The sequence below is a fragment of the Gadus macrocephalus genome, chromosome 19 (assembly GCF_031168955.1).
Source record: "Gadus macrocephalus chromosome 19, ASM3116895v1".
Taxonomy (NCBI): Eukaryota; Metazoa; Chordata; class Actinopteri; order Gadiformes; family Gadidae; genus Gadus; species Gadus macrocephalus.
In genome coordinates this window covers 1,624,497-1,647,998 of record NC_082400.1, presented here as the reverse complement: position 1 = coordinate 1,647,998, position 23,502 = coordinate 1,624,497, and the positions used below count along the sequence as shown (strand labels likewise).

The window sequence follows — 23,502 nt, the reverse complement described above, 5'->3', positions numbered from 1 at the left end:
CGGAGCCAGCAGACTCAGATGGTTTACCTCTGTTTGACACACAGCTTTAATGTGTTGCTAAACTGTTGACACCTCCACTACTATGAACCAAAGCCCTGCATAGATCAACACAGATAACATCACACTGTGGAACGTCCTATGGGGGCCTCCGGGTGCCAAACAGAAGTAAACCCATCTTACCACGTCCACATCTGAATGCACAGAAACCCCTTTTGTCTGAATAACCAGACCAATGCACCAACCTAATCGTTATTTCCATAACTGACCAACCTTTCAAGGGGTTCATCAAAACCCACACAATACATTTGTCTGCAAGTTTTAGTGAGAAAGTGTGCGGGCGAGTGTGAGAGAGAGAGAGCAAGAGAGTGAATGAGAGAGAGAGAGAGCAAGTGAGTGAATGAGAGACTTGAGTCAGATCATGTGAGCATGGATGCCATGGTTCAACGTGGCTGAAATAGTTGCTACATCGGCTGTTACCCCACCTATGTGTGTGTGTGTGTGTGTGTGTGCGTGTGTGTGTGTGTGCGTGCGTGTGTGTGTGTGTGTGTGCGTGTGTGTGTGTGTGTGTGAGTGTGGTATGCTGTGTGGTTCCTTGCTGGCGTCAAATGTTGTCCAAGGCTAGGGCTCTTTGGTCTCTATATCTGAACCAGTATCAGCAAGACCAACAACCAGGACCCCCAGACCCCAGACCTTGAGACCCCAGACCTCCAGACCCAGATCTCAAGACCCCAGACGCCCAGACCTCAGACCCAAGAGCCCCAGACCCACGACCCCCAGACCAGACCTGGTGCGTGGCTCTGGGAAAACCACCAACACTACGTGACTCAAGACCTTCTTACACACATCTGAAAAGAAAACATCTGACTTCCCACCAACTTTCAATTCAATTCAATTCAATTATATTTGTATAGCCCTTAATCACCATTACAGTCTCAAAGGGCATAACAGGCCAAATATTTATGACACTCCAGTCTCCATCCCCAACCTCCACACACGCAACTGGGAACACAACACGGAGAGAGACAGAGAGAGAGAGAGAGAGAGAGAGAGAGAGAGAGAGAGAGAGAGAGAGAGAGAGAGAGAGAGAGAGAGAGAGAGAGAGAGAGACGTTTCTGTTGACAAGATAGACAGACAGAAAGACAGACCGATAGATAAACAGCCGGGTAAACAAGTGAGTGAATAAACAGGCTGAACTAAACTTACAATTGGATAACCAACAGACCAAACGGTATGAGATGAAAAGCCATGGAAAGTAGAAGAATAAGAAGAAGGGACTTCCACTTACCGCCAAGGCTTGGAGCCTCTCCTTGTGGAGCTTGTTATCCATGGAGGACATTCTGGAGGAGAAGAGGAGAGCAGGAGGTGAAGAGGATAGGAGAGGGGGGGAGACAGATCAGCACCTCAACACAGCAGCAGAAGGACAGGGGGAGATATAGAAAGTGAGAGGAGGGAGAAGGAAGAGGGAGTGGGAGAAGAAAGGGTAGAAGCAAGGGGTCTATCCAGATCAGGTCTTCCTTCCCAGTAATCCAAGCGGAGAGAAAGAGGTAAAGAAAGAGAGAGAGAGAGGGGGGGGGAGGAGGGAGAGCTAGAGAGAGACGCACAGTAGCAGGAGACACAGCGCGGGAATCCAGAAGGAAATAGTCTTTCATTCACTGTCCATGTGTCTCTCACTCGGCCGCTCGCATTCCCTCTCTTCTTTCTTTCTCTCCCACTCCTTCTCACTCCTCCCCTTCGCCCACCCCCTCCGTCACTCAGTCCCTCCCTCTCTTTTTTGAGGCACAGGCCATGTGTGATACAGCAGCTGGGAGGAGCAGCTGAGAGAGAGAGAGAGTAAAGGGAGAGAGACATTAAAGGGAGGTAGGAAGAGGAGTGAGATAGAGGAGAGAGAGCAGGAGGAAGACAAGAAAGAGTATTTGAAAGAGAAGGAGGGAGAGAGGAGAGATAGATAGAGAAGGATAGAAAGAGTGAGAAATAAGGGAAAGAGGGGATGCATGAAGAGGAGAATGGCTTTGGAGGAAACAGTGGCATGAGGTGGCTGAGGAGGATAGGATAAAGAGCGAGATAAATAGGGTTAGCCGCAACACAACACACACGCAAGCGAGCGCATGTCCACACACAACACCACACACACATCAACACACACACGCAAGCACAAGAGCCTCCACACACAATCACAGACACACACACAAACCACACATAAAAGCATGCGCTCCCCCACAAACACACAGACACACACACTCACACAAATACATACCATACCATCAATAAAAACAGTAGGTATGATTTAATAGAAATTTCATAATGAAAAACAATAAACAACAAGTTATGTTTAAAAAGTTAACTCACAGAGGGTGAGAGAGAGACAGAATGTGAGAGACGGCCTCGCAATCTGTCACGTCGAAGGCCATGTGAATGGCTGGCAGAACGAGTCAACACAGTAGGATGTTGCTACGTCACCGCTGACTTTTAGCATCACATAGAGTACTGAGTCTTCACAGATGGATGTTGCTACGTCACAATTAGCCTATAGCATCACAGAGCTGTCTTCACAGATCGGTATTTCTTCATGCAGGGAGTGGTGATAAGATAAAAAGTGACAGAACTTTAAGTGGATTATTTTTTAAGTATTTTTTTGGAGAATGTGTACTTCACTTACATTTCAGTTGATGTATTGCTTAGACACTTTTACTTCAGTACATAAAAGTCCACTATAACTTTGTCGTGGACTCATCATTACTCCCTATGAAGTTTATACACCAATGGAGGTGGCAGCACACCTCACATTGTCTGGATCCTGCTGACTATAAGATGGTTCTAGATCAGTGTACAGACATAGGAGACAGCAGAGGGGTTGCTGTTCATGCTGACTCCTACAGCTACTCTCTGCTCTTGGTGAAGTTGTTAAGAAACTTGATCTTTGCGATTGGTCCAATATTTATCGATACAATCTATATTAGTAGGAGCAGCCATTAGCTCAGTAATAAGTCATTTTGGATAAATGTGTTCACTAAATCTAAACCCAATATTGCACAGTACATGTAATGCTTATTAACATCAATGGAACACTGATATACACATAGCACACAGCACATGTATGCACACACACACACACACACACACACACACACACATACACACACACACACACACACAAACACACACTTGTCTCTCAACTTCTTATTTTTCTCTCTCTTTCCGTGCTCCCTCCATCCTCATCCAGGAGCTCCTTATAAGGAGAAACAGCAGCGGTACTGGTCCACTTCCTGGACCCCAGAGGAACACAAACACACACACACACACACACGCACGCACACACACACACACACACACACACACACACACACACACACACACACATACACACACACACACACACACACACACACACACACACACACACACACATACTTAAACACACACACACACAACAAAAACACAGCTACAAAAACACACACACACACACACAACAATCACCTGTAAAACACCAATATGCAATTGGTTTGGTTATTCTAAAACACACATATACAAAAGAAAAAATGATATTCACACTTTCAATAATATACACAATGTTTCAAATGCATGAATACACACAAGCACGTCTGTACAGTATTCGTTTCTTTTATAGTTGATTTGAGAGAAAGCAGCTACTGTGTCACAGCTCTCATCAACCTCTAAGCCAGGAAGCTAACCCTGAACTATAAGGTAAACACACGCTCTCTCTCTCTCTCTCTCTCTCTCTCTCTCTCTCTCTGTGTAACTCTGTCTCTCTTCCTCTCTTTTCAGTCCAATGGGCTAAAGTGGCATGGGACACATACATATACATTGACATTCTGAACATATGTACAGTGTAGAGTACTTATACAGTTAAGTGTAGGCATTCTCTCTCTCTCTCTCTCCCTCTCCCTCTCCCTCTCCCTCTCTCTCTCTCTCTCTCTCTCTCTCTCTCTCTCTCTCTCTCTCGCTCCCTCTTCTTCTCGTACTGGCAGTGAGATTCGGTTAGTTTAAAACATTTCTCAACAGCATCCACACATATCGCCCCCCCCCCCCCCCCCCTCGTTTTGAAAATCTGGCTGGTCGCCGTTGGAGACAACAGCATCATTGTTCCCGGCATCGCCACGACGACGCAATGACCTCACCACCCAGCCAGCCGGGCTCCGCCCCCTCTCTTCCAGCACCGAGTTAATGGCCTCCAGATGTGGAAAAGAGGCAGGACGGTAAACACATATATACACACACACATACATACACACGTCGCACACACACACACACACACACACACAGGCACACACACACACACACAAACACACACGCACACACACACACACACACACAGACAAACACACACACACACACACACACACACACACACACACACACACACAGGAAACAACAACATACAAAGAGGCCAAGAGGGTGGCAGAGAATTTTGAAAATGTATTTTGTTTCCTAAACTAAACTACTAAACTAAAATACCTTAATTATCTACTTTTAAATGTGTAGATGTCTGGGTATATGCTGTCGTCCATGTTAGCATTCTCTGACATGTGTGTGTTAGTGTTTGTGTTTGTGCGCATGTGTGTGTTTGTGTAGGAGAGGTTGCATTTAAAGAGCATTCTGTTGTAATACCCTCAGTAAAAGGATTTGTCGTCCTAAAGCAACAACCCCTTGCTCTAGGACGGTCCTTCAGAGGTCAGAGGCAGTCGGGGTCTGGGCCCCTGGCTCTAGGACAGTGCTTCAGAGACCAGAGGGGGTCGGGGTCTGGGCCTCTGGCTCTAGAACAGCGCTTCAGAGACCAGAGGGGGTCTGGGCCTCTGGCTCTAGGACAGTGCTTCAGAGACCAGAGGGGGTCGGGGTCTGGGCCTCTGGCTCTAGAACAGCGCTTCAGAGACCAGAGGGGGTCTGGGCCTCTGGCTCTAGGACAGTGCTTCAGAGACCAGAGGGGTTCTGGGCCTCTGGCTCTAGGACAGTGCTTCAGAGACCAGAGGGGGTCTGGGCCTCTGGCTCTAGGACAGTGCTTCAGAGACCAGAGGGGGTCTGGGCCTCTGGCTCTTGGACAGTGCTTCAGAGACCAGAGGGGGTCTGGGCTTCTGGCTCTAGAACGTAGGGTTTGGAAATTGGGATGGTACCCAGAAACCGGGGATTTCCACACCCTCACCACTACCCTGTGCATCTTGATATTTGATTTGTGATTACAAGGGCCTTGAGAGCACAAAAGTTGTATACAGGTTGGATTTGTTGGATGTAAGGTATCTTTGATAAAGACAAACACATCTTACATACATATATACTATACATACCATACATACTCTACTTTGTCATTGGATTTGGATTCTGAACCTCTGATCCTCTGTGAGATGTGTGAAACAAAACAAAGATAAAATATAGCGAGAGTATATCGAGGGAAAGGCAGAGATATAGGGAAGACAAGAAGAAAGAGAGAAACATCCACTACAGAGAGAGAGAGAGAGAGAGAGAGAGAGAGAGAGAGAGAGAGAGAGAGAGAGAGATAAAGGGCTGAGTAAGCCAAACAGACAGATATCTGGCTGCCAGACCTTCAACTCATTCATATTTCATCCCTCACATTGAGAGGAAGAGAGGGACAGAGAGAGAGAGAAAGGATTATGGGAAGTGGAAGAGGGGAGAATGGATCCAGGGAGAGCTACAGAGGGAATAATAGGAAAAGAGCAGAATGCAGTTTCATGAAGATCAGTAGAAAATGTGTTTCATGAAGATCAGTAGAAAACAAAGAAACCCTGACAGAGTTGTCTGTCTGTCTGTCTGTCTGTCTGTCTGTCTGTCTGTCTGTCTGTCTGTCTGTCTGTCTGTCCGTGTTACACCCGTCCAAAGGACAGCAGAGATTTAACAGTCGGGGTACACCATCAACAACCGATAGTCGGCTTAGAGCAAATAGCTAACAGCTAACCCTTACCTTAACCCTAATAAAGTAACAAGTATATAATGAGATAAAAGGAGTAAGTTATGAAGAATAGTTGGGTGTGGCATCTTAGCTTACAAAGAGACTAACTAAAACTCTTCCTATATTTGTGTGTGTTGATATTAAGACTTGTTAGGATGATTACCATGTTAGGGTGTAGAACATGTCTTAGCACTTAGCAGGTTGTCCTGCTAAATGTTCTGCTAGGTTGATAACAGGATACACACCCTTTGATACAGATGAACACAAATCGGAGAGGACGCTGTGAAACATATCGGTTGTGAGGCTCCTGTCCTGCTCAAGCGACTGCAGGCAGACTGACCTGAGGAAGTGGAGCGCTGGTTACGTGACCCAGGTAGAGGAGGGAATGCAGCATACCATACAAGTGTTTCTGTTGGCTCAGCTATTAATAGTTGTTCTCCTAAGAGAACGAGATGAGAAACAGATGCTCTGGTCCTCAGATACCCAGATAATCACTACCCGAAGCACACTATTCCTGTTCCTCTCTCTCTCTCTCTCTCTCTCTCTCTCTCTCTCTCTCTCTCTCTCTCTCTCTCTCTCTCTCTCTCTCTCTCTGAATAGTGTTTGGCATTTCCTTTGAACTGAAACATGCAAGGCAGCTTCCTGTGACCATGTGTTACTCACTGTTGTACACTAGCACTGGTGAAACAAATATAACCAAATACGTATTATAAGGATGGTATTAAAGTTGTTTTATTGAAAGTGATTGGAGGAGATGAGGGTGTAAAGAATAAAGCCTAACCACACATCTCTCCCTCTCTGATCTTCTTTCTCTGCTGAGAAAATGTCGAGAAAATGTCATCATGAGCCAAAGTGGTGTCAACAGTGATGAAGTGTTTAAATTAAACTGTCATTAGTGTCCGATGTAGGGTGGATGTGGAAAGAAGTCACTGCAGAGCGGATGGTAGAACTTCAACAAGATTAGCAAAGATTCCTTACTGGAATCTTCCCTCCAAACCGCAGACGACTCTTTAATAGCAGATGATGAATCTGACGCATAGCTACTTCACCATACTGTCCTCAGTCATATTAATTCATGTTCTCACATTCTCTTGCATTTATTAAATGCAATCAACGTAAATATCCTTTATATTTTAGCATTATGTTGCCTGTTACTGAAAACGTGTGTTTCTACAGTGGCAAGTCTACACAGCATTTGAAACCTTAACAAGCTGTTTTTACTGTTTTACTAGTGTTGGCCATATTTGTGTTCACTGTTAATAGCCAATTAAGTGATAGGGCTCCCCAGACCAGCCCCTTGATTGGTGGACGTGAAAGGCTGTCACGACAAATGCCCTGTTAACCCAGCCTGCAATCAGACTTGAGAATGGAAATCTGAAGTCAGATTTGTGACGCTACAACTCTCCAATAGTAATATAATGAGTCTGTTGTAGCTCCAGCTGTACATTGTAATGTGGTTATGCAGTCTGTAATGTGATCTTGTAATGTGAATTGACTTCGTTACCATGGCGCTGTGTCTGTCAGGGTGTGTGTGTTTCCCTGTGTTTCCCTCCTGTGTTGATTACTGTTCCCTCCCCTAATGTGTCTCAGCTGTTCCTCGTTGTGTTTGTTATTTAAGCCCTTGTCTTTCCTTTGTTCCTGGTGCTGTCATTGTGGTTGCTTGTGGTTTGCTGTGGTTAGTCCTGCGTGTTCCGTGTTCCTTGTTCCCTCCCGAGTTCCCTGTTGTCTCCCGAGTTCCGAGTTTCCTGTGCCTTAGCCTTTAGGTTTGAATAAAGTGCCGTTTCCTTAATACCGTCTGCGTTTGGGTCCTACCTACCTGCCTGCCTGCACCCACAACCCCCTAACAGTGTCGAGCGGCTGCCAGCAACAGTTGCTCTCTCTCTTTTCTTCACTTTTAGCTATTTGTTTCATATTTATTGTTTTCTATTACCGTTTTTTCTCTTCAGTAAGTTGTACTAACCTTAGCCAACTATATTTGGGAACTTCTTTTCGTGTTTTTTGTCTGTGTGTCTCATTCTTTGGACAATTTTTCCCGACCGTGTCTCCGTTGGGGCGCAACAATGCGGCGTATCTATTGTTTACACCCGAGATCAGCTGTTGTCGCTACAACCATCGGCGCTGATGCGGGAGAGACCTGAAATCCCCAGAGAACTGAGGGGGAAGTTCAGGGGATGTAAGGCTGGACGTAAACATCGAGAAAAGAAGCGGAGATATAAACCATCTCTCCCTTCCATCACCATGGGGAATGTGAGGTCGTTGGCTAATAAGACGGACGAGCTGGCAGGCTTGGTGAGGACTCAGCGGGTGTATCGTGAGAGCAGTGTGCTGTGTTTCACGGAGACGTGGCTCCATGAGGACATTCCGGACGTTAATGTTACTGTGGACGGCTTTCAGACTGTTCGGGCGGACAGGAATCACAGAGAGAGTGGCAAGAGGAAAGGTGGCGGACTTGCTATTCTTATTAACAACAAGTGGTGTCATCCTGGTCACGTCACGGTGAAGGAGAGGGTGTGCAGCCCGGACATTGAACTGCTTGCCGTGAGTCTGCGGCCATATTATCTGCCGAGGGAGTTCTCACATGTGATATTCCTGGTTGTTTACATTCCTCCGACTGCAAACACGGTGGACGCGAGTGACGTCATCCACACCGTCGTCGCCGGACTTCAGACACGGCACCCTGACGCATTCATCGCGATATCTGGGGACTTCAATCACATCACTCTGGCTGCAACACTGCCCACTTTCAAGTTTGTTGACTGTCCTACCAGGGAAAACAAGACACTTGACCTGCTGTACGCAAATGTTAAGGATGCTTACAGCTCCACTGCCCTTCCTCCTCTTGGAAAATCAGACCACAACCTCATCCACCTGCAGCCCCTGTATAAGCCCCAAGTCCAGCGGCTACCTGTGACCACCAGGACTGTGAGGAGATGGTCACAGGAGACCGATGAAGCTTTGCAGGGCTGCTTTGAACTAACAGACTGGGAGTTGCTCTGTGATTCACATGGAGAGGACCTTGATGATCTCACGGACTGCATAACTGGGTACATCAACTTCTGTGTGGACAGTGTGGTTCCTACAGTGACTGTACGCTGTTTCCCCAATAACAAGCCGTGGGTCACCAGAGACATCAAGGTCCTGCTGAATGAGAAGAGGGCCTTCAGAGATAGGGACAGGGAGCAGATGAGGCGGGTACAGAGGAAGCTTAAGGAGAAGATCCAACAGGGTAAGGACAGCTACAGGATGAAGTTGGAGCGCAAACTCCAGTAGAACAACCTGAAGGACGTGTGGAGCGGCATGAGGAGCATCACTGGCTACAAACCATCGGGCAGCCAAACAATAGCAGGTGGTACTGAACGAGCCAACGAGTTGAACCTGTTTTTCAATAGGTTTGATGAGAGGGCTCCGGACTACCCCTCCCCCAGCTCCTCTACAACCATCCACCTCCAAACCTCCAGCCCTGCTGCCCACCCTCCATTACTTCCTGACTACACCCTACCTGTTCTCTCCCCCCCACCATCACCTCCCCCCACACCCTTCTACACACACGGCAGACAGACCTTCACTGCAGAGTAGGTGAGGAAGGAGCTGTGCAGACTCCGCCCAGGCAAGGCAGCAGGACCCGACGGTGTCAGCCCAAGGGTCCTCAAAACATGTGCAACCCAGCTGAGTGGAGTTCTGCAGAACATCTTCAACCTGAGCCTGAGTCTGGAGAGGGTCCCTGTACTGTGGAAGACATCCTGCCTGGTACCTGGACCGAAGAAGGCGCGTCCCAGCATCCTCAACGACTACAGACCGGTGGCACTGACGTCTCACCTGATGAAGTCACTGGAGAGGCTGGTCCTGTCACTTCTTCGGCCCTTGGCCAGCTCATCATTGGACCCTCTTCAGTTTGCTTACCAGCCGAGACTAGGTGTGGAGGACGCCATCATCTTCCTGCTCCACCGTGCCTGCGCCCACCTGGACAGTCCGGGAAGCACTGTGAGAATCCTGTTCTTGGACTTCTCCAGTGCGGTCAACACCATCCGGCCTGCTCTGCTGGGGATTAAGCTGACGGCGATGCAGGTGGACCCTCCCCTGGTTTCCTGGATTACAGACTATTTGACAGGTCGACCGCAGTATGTCAGACTGCAGGACGGTGTGTCTGATACTGTGGTCAGCAGCACTGGGGCTCCTCAGGGAACTGTTCTTTCCCCCTTTCTGTTCTCCCTGTACACCTCAGACTTTCAGTTCCTCTCTGAGTCCTGCCACCTGCAGAAGTTTGCGGACGACTCTGCAATTGTTGGCTGTGTTAGTGAGGGGAAGGAGGAGGAGTACAGGAGCGTTGTGGACTCCTTTATCGAGTGGTGTGCAAATAACCATCTGCTTATCAACCCCACCAAGACTAAGGAGCTGGTGGTGGATTTCCGCAGGAGGAAATCTGCCCCTACACCCATCTCCATCAACGGTGTGACTGTGGATGTTGTCCAGGATTACAAATACCTTGGAGTATTCCTGGATAACAAACTGGACTGGGCCAAGAACACCGAGGCTGTTTACAAGAAGGGCCAGAGTCGACTCTATTTCTTGAGGAAGCTCCGGTCATTCAAAGTATGTAACATCATGCTGAGGATGTTCTACCAGTCGATGATAGCCAGTGCCATCTTTTTTGCAGTTGTGTGCTGGGGCAGCAGGCTGCCCCCCCTGCTGATGACAGGAAGATCAGTAGGATCATCATGAAGGCTGGCTCCATCCTGGGGGTCCAGCTGGACTCTTTGGTGGTGGTGTCTGAGAAGAGGATGCTGTGTATACTGCACAATATCCTGGACAACAATGCGCACCCTCTCCACCAGGTGCTGACCTCGAGCAGAAGCACCTTCAGCAACAGACTCATCCTCCCCCGGTGTAACGCAGAACGCCAGAGGAAGTCTTTTCTTCCTGTGGCCATCAGACTGTTTAATGCATCTACCTCCGGCTGCAGAAGGGCCCGTGGAGGCACTATGCCCTGAGACCAATGTCACTTTATTTATTTATTTCATTATTTTTACCCAATTTATTTATTTAATCACTTTAGTTAATTTATGCTGCCAACAATTGCTGCTATAATATTTATTTATCACTTTATCACTTTACCACTTTTACCACTAATACCACTTTTATCTAATCGCTCCTTTTCACTTATTTAGTTTGTACTTATTTTATTTCCATCTATTTTATCTATTTTGACTCTAACCCTGTATTACTTTCCCACCTTTGTATTGTAACTGTTGCACAATAATTTCCCTCGGGATAAATAAAGCATCTTGAATCTTGAAACTTGATCACAGTGATATAGTGTGTAGTACACTTAAATGTAGCTGCATTTTATATTTGTTACTTTAAACACATTTCTACTTTTTGAAATAGGTTTTCACTTGTCATGCACTTTGTTTTGCTGTTTTGCACAAAAATAAACAGATAAATACCTTTTGATTGATTGATTGGTTGATTGATTGATTGATTGATTGATTGATTGATTGATTGATTGATTGATTGATTGATTGATTGATATATATTACTGAGCGAAAGCAGAGCTGTGTTGTCCCAGTTGGGTTCTATACTTGGTTGGTCCATTCTATTCTACTTATTCTATATTCTAATCGGTTAAATTATATCATATTATTTTATGCGTAGGTCTATTTAATAATATTATACTATAATATATTATATTCTGTGTTGGTCTATTCTATTTTATTCTGTGTTGTTCTATTCTATGTTGTTATATTTGATTATTTTATGTGTTAGTCTATTCTATTCTATTCCATTCTGTGTTGGTCTATTCCATGCAATTCTATTCTGGGCTGGCCTATTATTTTCTATTCGGCCATAACCTACGTTGCTATTCTCTTACGATACATTTACTCTTTGCTATGCAATACTATCCTAGGGTGTACTATCCTTTCCTATCCTATATGGTGGTATCCTATGCTATGCTATACTATGCTAATATGTTGATACTGAAGGGGGTTAGGACTCAATCAGAGCAATATATATACATAGTTTACTATGTCTTTATGTTTCGCTTAACAGGTATAAACAAATGCAGTTAGCAAAATGGTTGAATATTGTTCCAACATTCACACACGGATGCACGCACGCGCAAACACACAGACACACACACACACATAGACAGACCAAAGAACAGTATGTGGCCACATATGGCAACACACACAATTATTCAAGCACACACATGGAGTACAGAGAGAGACAGGGATGGGGCAGAGAGAGAGAGAGAGAGAGAGAGAGAGAGAGAGAGAGAGACAGAGACAGACAGACAGACAGACAGACAGACAGACAGACAGACAGACAGACAGACAGACAGACAGACAGAACCCTGATTGAGAGAATAACATGGAGGAAAGCACTAAGAGTTAATGAGAAAAAAATGTATGATGCAGCGCGAGAGCATCAGACAGAGGAAGACATGAGAGGGAAGGGCGGAGAGGCAGGTAGAGATACAGACAGAGAGAAACCGACAGATGGAGAGAGAAATAGACAGAGGGAGACAGAGAGAGATAATATAGATGAGAGAGCAAGAGACAGAGACCCTGAGAACGAGTGTTAAATGGAGAGAGAGACAGGGAGTGATAGAGAGAGTGCTAGGGACGGAGTATTTCAGGGAGACTAGAAGAAGACCGGGATAGAGATAGAGACCGGGATATTTCAGATAGAGAGAGAGAGAGAGAGAGAGAGAGAGAGAGAGAGAGAGAGAGAGAGAGAGAGAGAGAGAGAGAGAGAGAGATGAGGAGGGAGAGTACATTCAAAGACAGACTGACGGGGTGAGACGGAGAGGAAGAGAGAGAGCATGGTGTCAGTCAGAATAGAGCAGCAGCTCCCATCATGACAGAGCTCCCGTTGCCATGACAACCCATCCTTACAGCTGCTGCATGATGGACAGAGGGACACTGGAACTAGACAGGGGGAAGGAGAAAAGGAGACACGGTAGGAAGGAAGGCAGGGTGAAGAGAGAAGGTAGGTAGGAGGAGAAAAGAGGGAAGGGAGGAGGAAATAGAAAAGGTGTGAAGGTGAGGAGTAAGGAGGAGAGAAGGGAAGAGGGAGGACAGGGAAGGGAGAGGAAATGGTTGGAGAGACCAGGGGAGAAATAGAAGGAGGCTAGGAGAGGGGAGGGAGATGAGGGGAGGACAGTGAGATATTTCTGGCGGTAAATCTCTGAGCTACTCACTGCACTGTCGAGCCGTTCTGCTGCAAAGGCGTTTCAGACATGGCTGCTCCCTCCTCTCCTCCTCCGGCTACCTCTCCTGCTCTTTTCCTCCTTCTCAGAGATGAGAGCTCCTTTTCTCCTCCTCTCCTCCTGCTGCTCGACAGGCTCCGTCACGGCACGATGTGTCGGCTGCTGCCGCGGCAACACAGCAACCATGTGACCGCCAGCTCCACCGACAGGCGGGCAGAAGGGGGTGTGGTGTGTCAGTGTGTGTGTATAGTGTGTGTGAGGAGTCTACACATAAATGAATTTATGTGTATGTGAAGGCAACCCAGTCGCCAAGAAAAAACGTTGACGGTGTACGTTTCCATGAACACTGGAGACGTACTATTACAACGTAAAAACAGCGTGTTATACCTACAGTATCCACGCGTGCCGCTGTGGAGGCGGGTTTCGGGGTTTGGGTTTCACGGCTTTCGCGGCAAATTGTGGACACGATTGTTTAGGGGGGGGGGGGGAGGTAGACTGTTGTTGACCGGGGAGGGGGGGGGGGGACATGTTTGTTGAGGGGACGACGACGACACGATTGTAGGGGGGGGGGGGGGGAACACGTTAGTTGAAGGGGGACGACGACGACGACACGTTTGTTGTGAGGGGGGAGGAGACACGTTTGTAGGGGGGGGGGGGGGCACGCTCGACAACGAGAGTTGGTTTTTATTGAACGCTCGACAACGAGAGTTGGTTTTTATTGAACGAGACTTCAACACGGAACAGCTGCACGAAACGATGGTCACGTCACTCTCGGTGACGGTGTCGACAACAATGAACACACGAACAATGTTAATAGAACAACACACAACCACATAACATCCCGAACCCATCAACCCCACTTAATCCTAACAACAAAACAAGTTAACAAAAGCCCCATTTGTCAACTGACAACCCCAATTCCCAGAATCCCCCGCGGCTCCGGAACACGGCGTAGCTTATATTAATCTTTATTATCCGAATGGGAAATGCAATATTTTAGGACAGATACACCATTAAACGCGTTTCTAATGACATTTCTAGCGAGAAATGTACATTTTCCTTACATAATCTTCAGTCAGTGAATGTGTATGATCTTTATTAATCTTTATTATCTGAATGGGAAATGCAATATTTTAGGACCGATTCACCGTTAAACGTGTTTCTAATAACATTTCTAGCGAGAAATATACTTTTTACTTGCATAATCTTCAGTCAGTGATTGTGTCTGATCTTTAGTTTTATAGTTATTAGGATTTGATCGGATCGCTCGCATGTTTCAACGTCAGGTTGTTAGGCTGCTTTCGCTAAACTAGCAGCTCACGTGCTTCCTGCGTTTGTGTTATTAAACTGTTACTTTATGTAACTTTTAATGATATCATCTTGTTAGAAACACGTATATCTGAGAGGCAACCCAGTCGCCAAAAGCATTCGTTGACAGTGTACGTTTCGTGAACACTGGATTACGTCGCATTTCAACATAAAATAGCGTGTTATACACACACACACACGCACACACACACACGCACACGCACGCACAGACACACACACACACACACACACACACACACACACACACACACACATACACACACACACACACACGGTGCATTTCGCTGCTAAAACAACAACAACAAAATATTCCCTCAAATATTATTACTAAAGAACCGTTTTCCAAAGAACGAAATGTAAACCAATGCATTCTGAATGGGAGTGTTTCTCCGATTTTTCCATGCTACACAGAACGAAATGTAAACCCATGCAAATAAAGACTTCATGGTCATAATAATTTAAATATCATTAATCTCCGTGTGTTGGGTGGTATTCTATTTTTTTCAACGGGGCTGCATCCAGTCACTTGACCGTCATGCTGCTATGGTGGTTGCTATCGACCGCCCCCTCTAATCCTTACATGGCTCTAAAAACCATGCGGCAAAGGAGCTGCCGTAAATTGTGTTGTTTTTGTCGTAAACTGGGGTCCGACGGTTAAAAAATAGACAGATATTCCGAGGTATCCTTAAAAGGCAGCTTGGATGTTTTTATTTTCTGCAGTTTAGACTTCTTCTATAACCTATTTTTGAAAGCAAAACACCAAGTTCATTGATTTAACGAGGCAGGGTTATTTGAAACAATTTATTCAATAAATATTTGTGAGAGGTCATTCCTTCTCCTGAGTTTGCTTCCTATTTATGTCTAGTGTACACCCCTACTGTCCAAAAGCATCCCCCCCCCCCTCCCCATATGGATTTGGAGAGTTGTTGCCACGTCCCAGTGGTGGAAGTATCATATAATATGAAAGAGGGCATTCAATTATACTACAATGATCAATTAGGAGGCCGAAGCCCTAAAGGAAGTGATACAATAGGTGACTAAGGCGAGAACATTTAAGTAAACTGTACCTTGGGGTCTCTTATATATCAAAGGGGGTTTCAAAGGACGCATACGCTTCAACCTGTGGCTCCAGCCCTACAGGAAATGACTCAGCAAGTGCTCCATCTCGTTGCACCTGCACCCAGTGGCTCGCTTGCAAGATTTTGGCCAGAAGTTCTTCCCAGACCTATACCCTAACAGTCCAACATGCATATCTGAGAATCAGGCCTCTCTTCAATAATGACAAAATGTTATGAGAGAAATACAGATTCACTTTTTGTTATCTCATAAGCGGCGTGGTGCCGGCTCCTTTTGACCTTTTGACCCCAGACTTCAAAGACGTGGCCACAGGCCAGCTGTGTCTACACACATTAAGCCACAAATGTACACCTCCATCCCGCAAAAAATGGGGCCTAGAAACTAACCTCTGTCTTATATACATTGACTGTACTGTTGGAGGTCACGCCCCTTTTCCGGCCTTTTCGAGATAGCTAGGGATGCTAAAATGTTTACACACATTTCCCGGGGCCCCGAGAACGACATATCCAAGATTTGTAGTTCTAGCCCATAGAGAAAAAAAGTTTTCCCAAATGGACTGTCATTTGGACAAAGCCCCTTCAGAAGTGTTGCCTACGAGACCTAATGGTTCAGAATGTGGTGGAAAAACAGTTTTTGAGATAGGAAGGTCCTACTGCCCTGAAATTTGAATACCATATTCTAGGGCCTAACTGGGACCCCCGCACCGAAACTTGGCCCGGTCGGGCCTGGACTTTCATAATCTTCGCTCGGTGAATGTAAAGGATGTTTGGTCGGATGTTATGACGAAGAATCATAATGTGAATGGGAATATTCTATTAATGTCTTGATATCATCTTTCGTCTCAACACTTCTGCTGCAGCCGCTTAAAGTCTCACTCCGAGAACCTTAAAATATGAATCAATCCATTAGAAGTATGAAAATATCTTCCCGGTCGTGCAACAGGGCAAACAAGGTGTCCTTTGACATCTACGTTTCGAGACGATTGCAACAGTGCCACACATGATCCTATTTGAATATGTTTCGGGGTAGTAATTAGCTGTCGATTTTGGAGGCCTTTATCAATAATGACCAGCTATAGATTTGCTTCCCGATGGAGATTTTTGACAAATTACATGTTAATTAGCATCTACACGTTAAGCTGAGTCCAATGAGATCAAGCTCGCCCTCTTGCTACACCGAGATCATGTCCTAGACCTAGGTGTACCATGTAAAATACATGTTACCATTAGCTAGAGTGTCATGCTTGGTGTCATTGGACTCAGCTCAACGTGTAGATGCTAAATAACATGTCATTTGTCACAATTTTTTATCGGGAAGCAAATCAATAGCTGCTCATTATTGATTAAGGCCTCCAATTTCGACAGCTAATTACTACCATTAAACATGTTCGAATATGCTCATGTGGCACCGTTGCAATCGCCTGGAAGTGTAGATGTTGAAGGACACCTTGTTCGTTCTCCTACGCCACCGGGAAGATATTTACATGCTTCTGATTGACTAATGAATTGATTCAGCTATTCCCCCAGAAGTCTGGGGTCAAAAGGTCAAAAGGAGACGGCACCAGCCCCGTTGAAAAAAATAGAATACCACCCAACACACGGAGATTAATGATATTTAAATGATTATGACAATGAAGTCTTTATTTGCATGGGTTTACATTTCGTTCTGTGTAGCATGGAAAAATCGGAGGAACACTCCCATTCAGAATGCATTGGTTTACATTTCGTTCTTTGGAAAACGGTTCTTTAGTAATAATATTTGAGGGAATATTTTGTTGTTGTTGTTTTAGCAGCGAAATGCACCGTGTGCGTGTGTGTGTGTGTGTGTGTGTGTGTGTGTGTGTGTGTGTGTGTGTGTGTGTGTGTCGGTGTGTGTCTGTGCGTGCGTGCGTGTGTGTGCGTGTGTGTGTGTGTGCGTGCGTGTGTGTGTGTATAACACGCTATTTTATGTTGAAATGCGACGTAATCCAGTGTTCACGAAACGTACACTGTCAACGAATGCTTTTGGCGACTGGGTTGCCTCTCAGATATACGTGTTTCTAACAAGATGATATCATTAAAAGTTACATAAAGTAACAGTTTAATAACACAAACGCAGGAAGCACGTGAGCTGCTAGTTTAGCGAAAGCAGCCTAACAACCCGATCAAATCCTAATAACTATAAAACTAAAGATCAGACACAATCACTGACTGAAGATTATGCAAGTAAAAAGTATATTTCTCGCTAGAAATGTTATTAGAAACACGTTTAACGGTGAATCGGTCCTAAAATATTACATTTCCCATTCAGATAATAAAGATTAATAAAGATCATACACATTCACTGACTGAAGATTATGTAAGGAAAATGTACATTTCTCGCTAGAAATGTCATTAGAAACGCGTTTAATGGTGTATCTGTCCTAAAATATTGCATTTCCCATTCGGATAATAAAGATTAATATAAGCTACGCCGTGTTCCGGAGCCGCGTGGGATTCTGGGAATTGGGGTTGTCAGTTGACAAATGGGGCTTTTGTTAACTTGTTTTGTTGTTAGGATTAAGTGGGGTTGATGGGTTCGGGATGTTATGTGGTTGTGTGTTGTTCTATTAACATTGTTCGTGCGTTCATTGTTGTCGACACCGTCACCGAGAGTGACGTGACCATCGTTTCGTGCAGCTGTTCCGTGTTGAAGTCTCGTTCAATAAAAACCAACTCTCGTTGTCGAGCGTTCAATAAAAACCAACTCTCGTTGTCGATCGTGCCCCCCCCCCCCCTACAAACGTGTCTCCCCCCCCTCAACAAACGTGTCGTCGTCGTCGTCCCCCTTCAACTAACGTGTTCCCCCCCCCCCCCCTACAATCGTGTCGTCGTCGTCCCCTCAACAAACGTGTCTCCCCCCCCCCCTCCCCGGTCAACAACAGTCTACCTCCCCCCCCCCCTAAACAATCGTGTCCACAATTTGCCGCGAAAGCCGTGAAACCCAAACCCCGAAACCCGCCTCCACTGCGGCACGCGTGGATACTGTAGGTATAACACGCTGTTTTTGCGTTGTAATAGTACGTCTCCAGTGTTCATGGAAACGTACACCATCGACGTTTTTTCTTGGCGACTGGGTTGGTGAAGGAGAGACTGTGTGTGTGTGTTTCTAACCAAAAGGTGTTCATCTTTCCTTGTGTATGCACCTGATAGGAAGATTTCTGTATATATGTGTTTGAGGTGAGGGTCTTTGTGTGTATTGTATGTGAGCGTGTGTAGCAGTTCCTGTGACTGCAACATCTGTGTTAGTGTGTGGTTGCGTTTGCCAGCCATCACAAGGTAGTGTGCTTTGCAGTGTTAGCCGCAGGGTAAGAAAAATATTGTAGATCAGCCACTTTCGTGCTCTTTAGTAGAGGCATGATGAATTAACAGATCAAACATAAGTATACTTTACTACATAACAACTGTCTATATCCTATCTTGTCAACCAACTGTAATATATTAAAAGATCTTCTCAGTGCACAAGAAGATACTCATAATTACTCCATGCAACAGTGTTTTGTCTTTTAAAGGTTGCAAGGAATGCTAACAACTTGAGCTTTACAGGCACAATTTGTGTAGTAAACATCTGAAGGGTATGGACATATCTTACCTCTTAGTTGTGTTTAGGAAGAGAGAAGGAAGGGTGGGAAAAGATGAAGGAAGGACGGAGGAGGGCAAACTGTTCATCTGACCTCCTTCAAGTGGAGGTCAGCTCTCGCTCCAACTCAAGTTCACTATCATCTCCATCTTATCACTCAGACCCTGTCACTCTCTCTCTCACACCCTTTTCAGGTCTCTCTGCCCTTGTTATCATGTGGGCCGGTATGCTAACTATTCAGGTTAGGAGTAGTGACCTTACATAGGCCTCACATCTTATCACTAACCCACCCAACACACAAACACGCACGCACACACACACACACACACACACACACACACACACACACACACACACACACACACACACACACACACACACACACACACACACACACACACACACACACACACACACACACACACAAGATCCATTCGTTGTTTATACAATACAGTATTGCACAGAAAAAGCTGTCTTGAAATCTCTGCCAACTTTACATGTTAGATAGCTTCCAAAGTGTGGATTGTACTGCCACCCAGTGGGCTTTTCGTAAAGCATTCACCAACGTATGGATGAAATTCAACGTCTTCAATAAAATACACAATTTGTGTAATAGATTGTTTGACTATGTCACAGGAGAAATCCGAGATTCATCTGTTAAAATAGTGTTTTATAACTAACTGCACTTTGCTCAATGTTGGAGAAAAGGAGGGTATTCGACTTTACACCATAAGAAGACATGGCTGATTATAAAGAATAGACTATCAATAGAAGATGGAACAATTCCCTGTGAGAGTATCTACTTTTGATCGTTTGGCAGAGCTAGCTGGCTCGTTTGCCATGTGAGCGCTGAAGCACCATGTGATGTCATCGCCAACCACTGCTGAGAGTTCACCGCCCGGCTATCGCTGCCATCCCATCAACCACTGAGTAGGGGGTCGTCTAAGTTTTTTTAACTGCAAGAAAAACTTTTATCATATCTACACCAGATGATGCTGTTGCAAAAAGTGTAGGCACTGCTGGGAGTTGAACCCAAGGTCTCCAGTTTACAAGACAGGCGCTTCGACCAGCTAAGCCACAGTACCCCTTTTGCAATGTTTGCTTGAGACAGCAATGGAAAAAGGTCTCATATAGCGTGACCCGATCATGTGTTAAGCTATCAGAACTGGCGGCTAAAAGAATTCCAATTGAGTAGGTTACTTAGGCCTACATTATACAACTTAGAGCTGTGATTAGAACACTGCCTCTACTGTGAATTAGACAGTCACTATGACCGTCCAAGCCACAGCACCCCTCTCAGTTCAGGAGAAATGCTTCAGCAAATGATTGGGAAGACAACGAAAGAGGTCTGCAGTACCATGACATATTTCTGGCGATCCATTAAACAGCCCTTTAAACATACACTGATTAACCTGTACCATTGACGCCAGGATTCGAACGTGCGCGTGGAGAACCCAAAGGATTTCTAGTCCATCGCCTTAACCACTCTGCCAAAGATGATGAACTTAGGCAAGTTAATTGCTGATGTTCCTCATCTACGTGGCCGTGTTCTCAATGCCACCTGCAAGCTTTTTAGTGATCTACAGAAGACATTAGCAAATCATTGGACATACTAATAAACACGAATGAGAACGAATTTACATCAGTTAACCTTCTTGGTGGAGTCCAGCTTTAAGATTCTGCCATAAGTTGAGGTTATAACACCTTTCAACTCATCAGTGCCTGCTGTGTTGTTAGGACAGCAGGAAACTTGTTACGGTGGGAGGGATCCAGCTGCTGCAAGATCTCACTACTCCAAGGGCAGACAGGGATCATGCATTTACTGCACCTTGGGTAGTCTCCACCTACCAGATAAAATCTGGAGTACACATCTATCACTTCTCTCACTTTCGTGTAAATGCCAGAGTGGTGCATCTTCCTTTTACACGATGTGCATTTAAGAGGGATGCTCCACATCCTCATTGGAGCCCACAGGAACATCCGCTGCCTAAAGTAGTGTAGTGGATCTGGAGGTGAGGTGGATCTAGTGGGGCTTGGATGATGGTACCAGTTCTGTGTGAGCTTTTGCTTTAGCTGTCCTGTTCTGTCATATAGGATCTGTGCGATCCACTCCCGGTCAGCCTGATTTATGACTTTTAAGAACTGCTTCGGCAGAAAACTCAGCCAGTTCGCTTGAGGAGGCCGCAGAGTTAGTGTATGTTGTTGTGGTGCCGCCGGTGACGTCTCTTGGGCTATGGGAGGGACAGGAGCAGGGACGGGAACAACTGGTGGGTTGCTGTGTTGCTGTGGCGCCGGTGTTGTGTATAGTTCTGTTGGACAGCTCAAAAGGTGAGCACTCTCTATGTGCTCCGACAATCCAACAAGTACCCAGGCCGTTGCGCCACACTGCTCACATCGCTCCTGGACGTGGTAGTCTGACAGGTGCTGCGTGTAGTCCTCACCCATCACCTCCCGAGTACACAGCGAGCACGTGACAATCCTGCAGAGAGCTGGGTTTTTCTGACCTACAGCTGCTGCACTTGTGCTGGCCAGTTCACCAGGAGCCATCCCCTCTGCCGCTGCACTGGCTGGTTCCTCAGGAGCTCTTCCCGCTGCAGCACTTGCCCCCGGGGCACTCAGCTTACCTGAACTGGCTGATGCTGCCCCAGCCTTCTCTGGTGACTGGGGAGAACAAAATTGGGTTTACATTTACAGTACATTTCCCTTAAGCCAGACAGTAGTCTGCATCCAAATAATTATGTACTCACACTGTTAGACACTGACATCAAATACAACATTTTTCCAGTACATTTGTATCACAGATAAAAATGTTTAAGCAATATAGCATGGGGTGTTTGTAATGGATATACCACCGGGTGTTGTTTGGCCGTAGCCACAAGGCCGGAGGCCGAATACATAAGCATATATTCCTTTTATACAACAATTCTACTGTCAACTAATTAACCTTAAAACACCAGATTATTGTATTGAAAAGTCAGACTGGGAATGTCCTGGGATACTACAATTCATGGGATGTCTGTTGTCAAATCTGAAACAAATGAAACATTCCATGTAACTCAATTGTTGTATAATACCACCTACCTCATGATATCCGCACTCACAGTTGATCTTTTTCCCAAAAATATCATATTTGCGGGGAGTTTGACTGAACACGGGGGTCAAGGGACAAGCATTAATCCGCTGTATTACCGTCCTCCATCTCCTGCCTCCCGGTCTCTGGCCTGTTGAAAATGTATATTTCCCCTGAGCATACAGGGTCATCACACCTGCCCAGTGTGAGTCTGGTTTCCCAGTCTTCGTCATTTCTAAAGATAAGGACATGAAAAACAGCTGTTATTAGGCAAAAACTGTAAATATCCTGGCCTAGACTACTTCATCACGGATCATTCAAGTAAAACTATATACCGTATTTTCCGCACTATAAGGCGCACCGGAGTATAAACCGCAGCAGCTAAATTGAATGATGTGTAGACTTGCTGATTTAAACTTCGAATACTAATTTTCCGAGTGGCCGTTAGCTGTAAAAATCTATAGATTAGCCGCACCGTTATATAAACCGCGGATTCGAAAAATGGGGAAAAAAGGCACGGTTTATAGTCCGATCAAGATTTCAGAAATAGTAGGATATATGCATACCCCTGACATAATGCATGTACAGTATAGTAAAAACAGCGATTTCCCGATTTCCCTGTTTAATCATAGCATATATACGGGATAGATAACAGCAGAAATCCCTTCCATTAACATTGTTTGGGAAACATTTTTAAAGCATTTGTAACGCGTACGGACTACTCGCATATCACACAAACACCACTAATAAAGACACTTTAAAGCATGTATACGTTCATTTTAGTACTTACTGATGATGTCTTTTTCATCAACCTTCCTGTAAATCGCTAAACGTATACCTGATAAATTAGCGTCAAAGGTTTCGGAGAAAGATAACACTGTAGTCGTCCGAAGGTGTTGAATGGGACCTTTCACGTACTGTCCGTCGACCCAGAGATTTCTGGGGATCTGATTGGCTCTTTTGCCCCACTGGTTTGGAGCATTGGCGCCTGTGTTAGGACTTGTTAGGACTTTGTTAGGACTTGTTAGGCCTTTGTTAGGACTTTGTTAGGAACTGTTAGGACATGTTAGGACTTTGTTAGGAACTGTTAGGCAGTCCATTCAGTGACAGGCAACAATATCTATCTTGCTCAAATGTTAGCGTTCTGCAACATTTTTGGTAGGTAAAGCATTGCATGACTTCGTTTAGTTTAAACATTCATTAATCAGTAACATTCAGCAGTGTTTCGTGATCGGATAATTTTTTACTTTTCCCTTATAATAGGGATTCATACATATTCAATGCGTCACCTTCACTACAATT

General features: G+C 45.4%; 1 protein-coding gene across 1 annotated transcript in view; it reads right to left on the bottom strand.

The window, feature by feature from the left end:
• LOC132447841 (uncharacterized) overlaps positions 1-13,342 on the bottom strand; it is a 144,843-nt gene extending 131,501 nt beyond the window's left edge. Inside the window, 2 exon segments of the mRNA XM_060038833.1 lie at positions 1,286-1,337; positions 13,119-13,342. Of these exon segments, the coding sequence (XP_059894816.1) occupies positions 1,286-1,337; positions 13,119-13,159 (93 nt within the window). The 5' untranslated portion in view covers positions 13,160-13,342.
• Between the last annotated feature and the right edge of the window lie 10,160 nt (positions 13,343-23,502).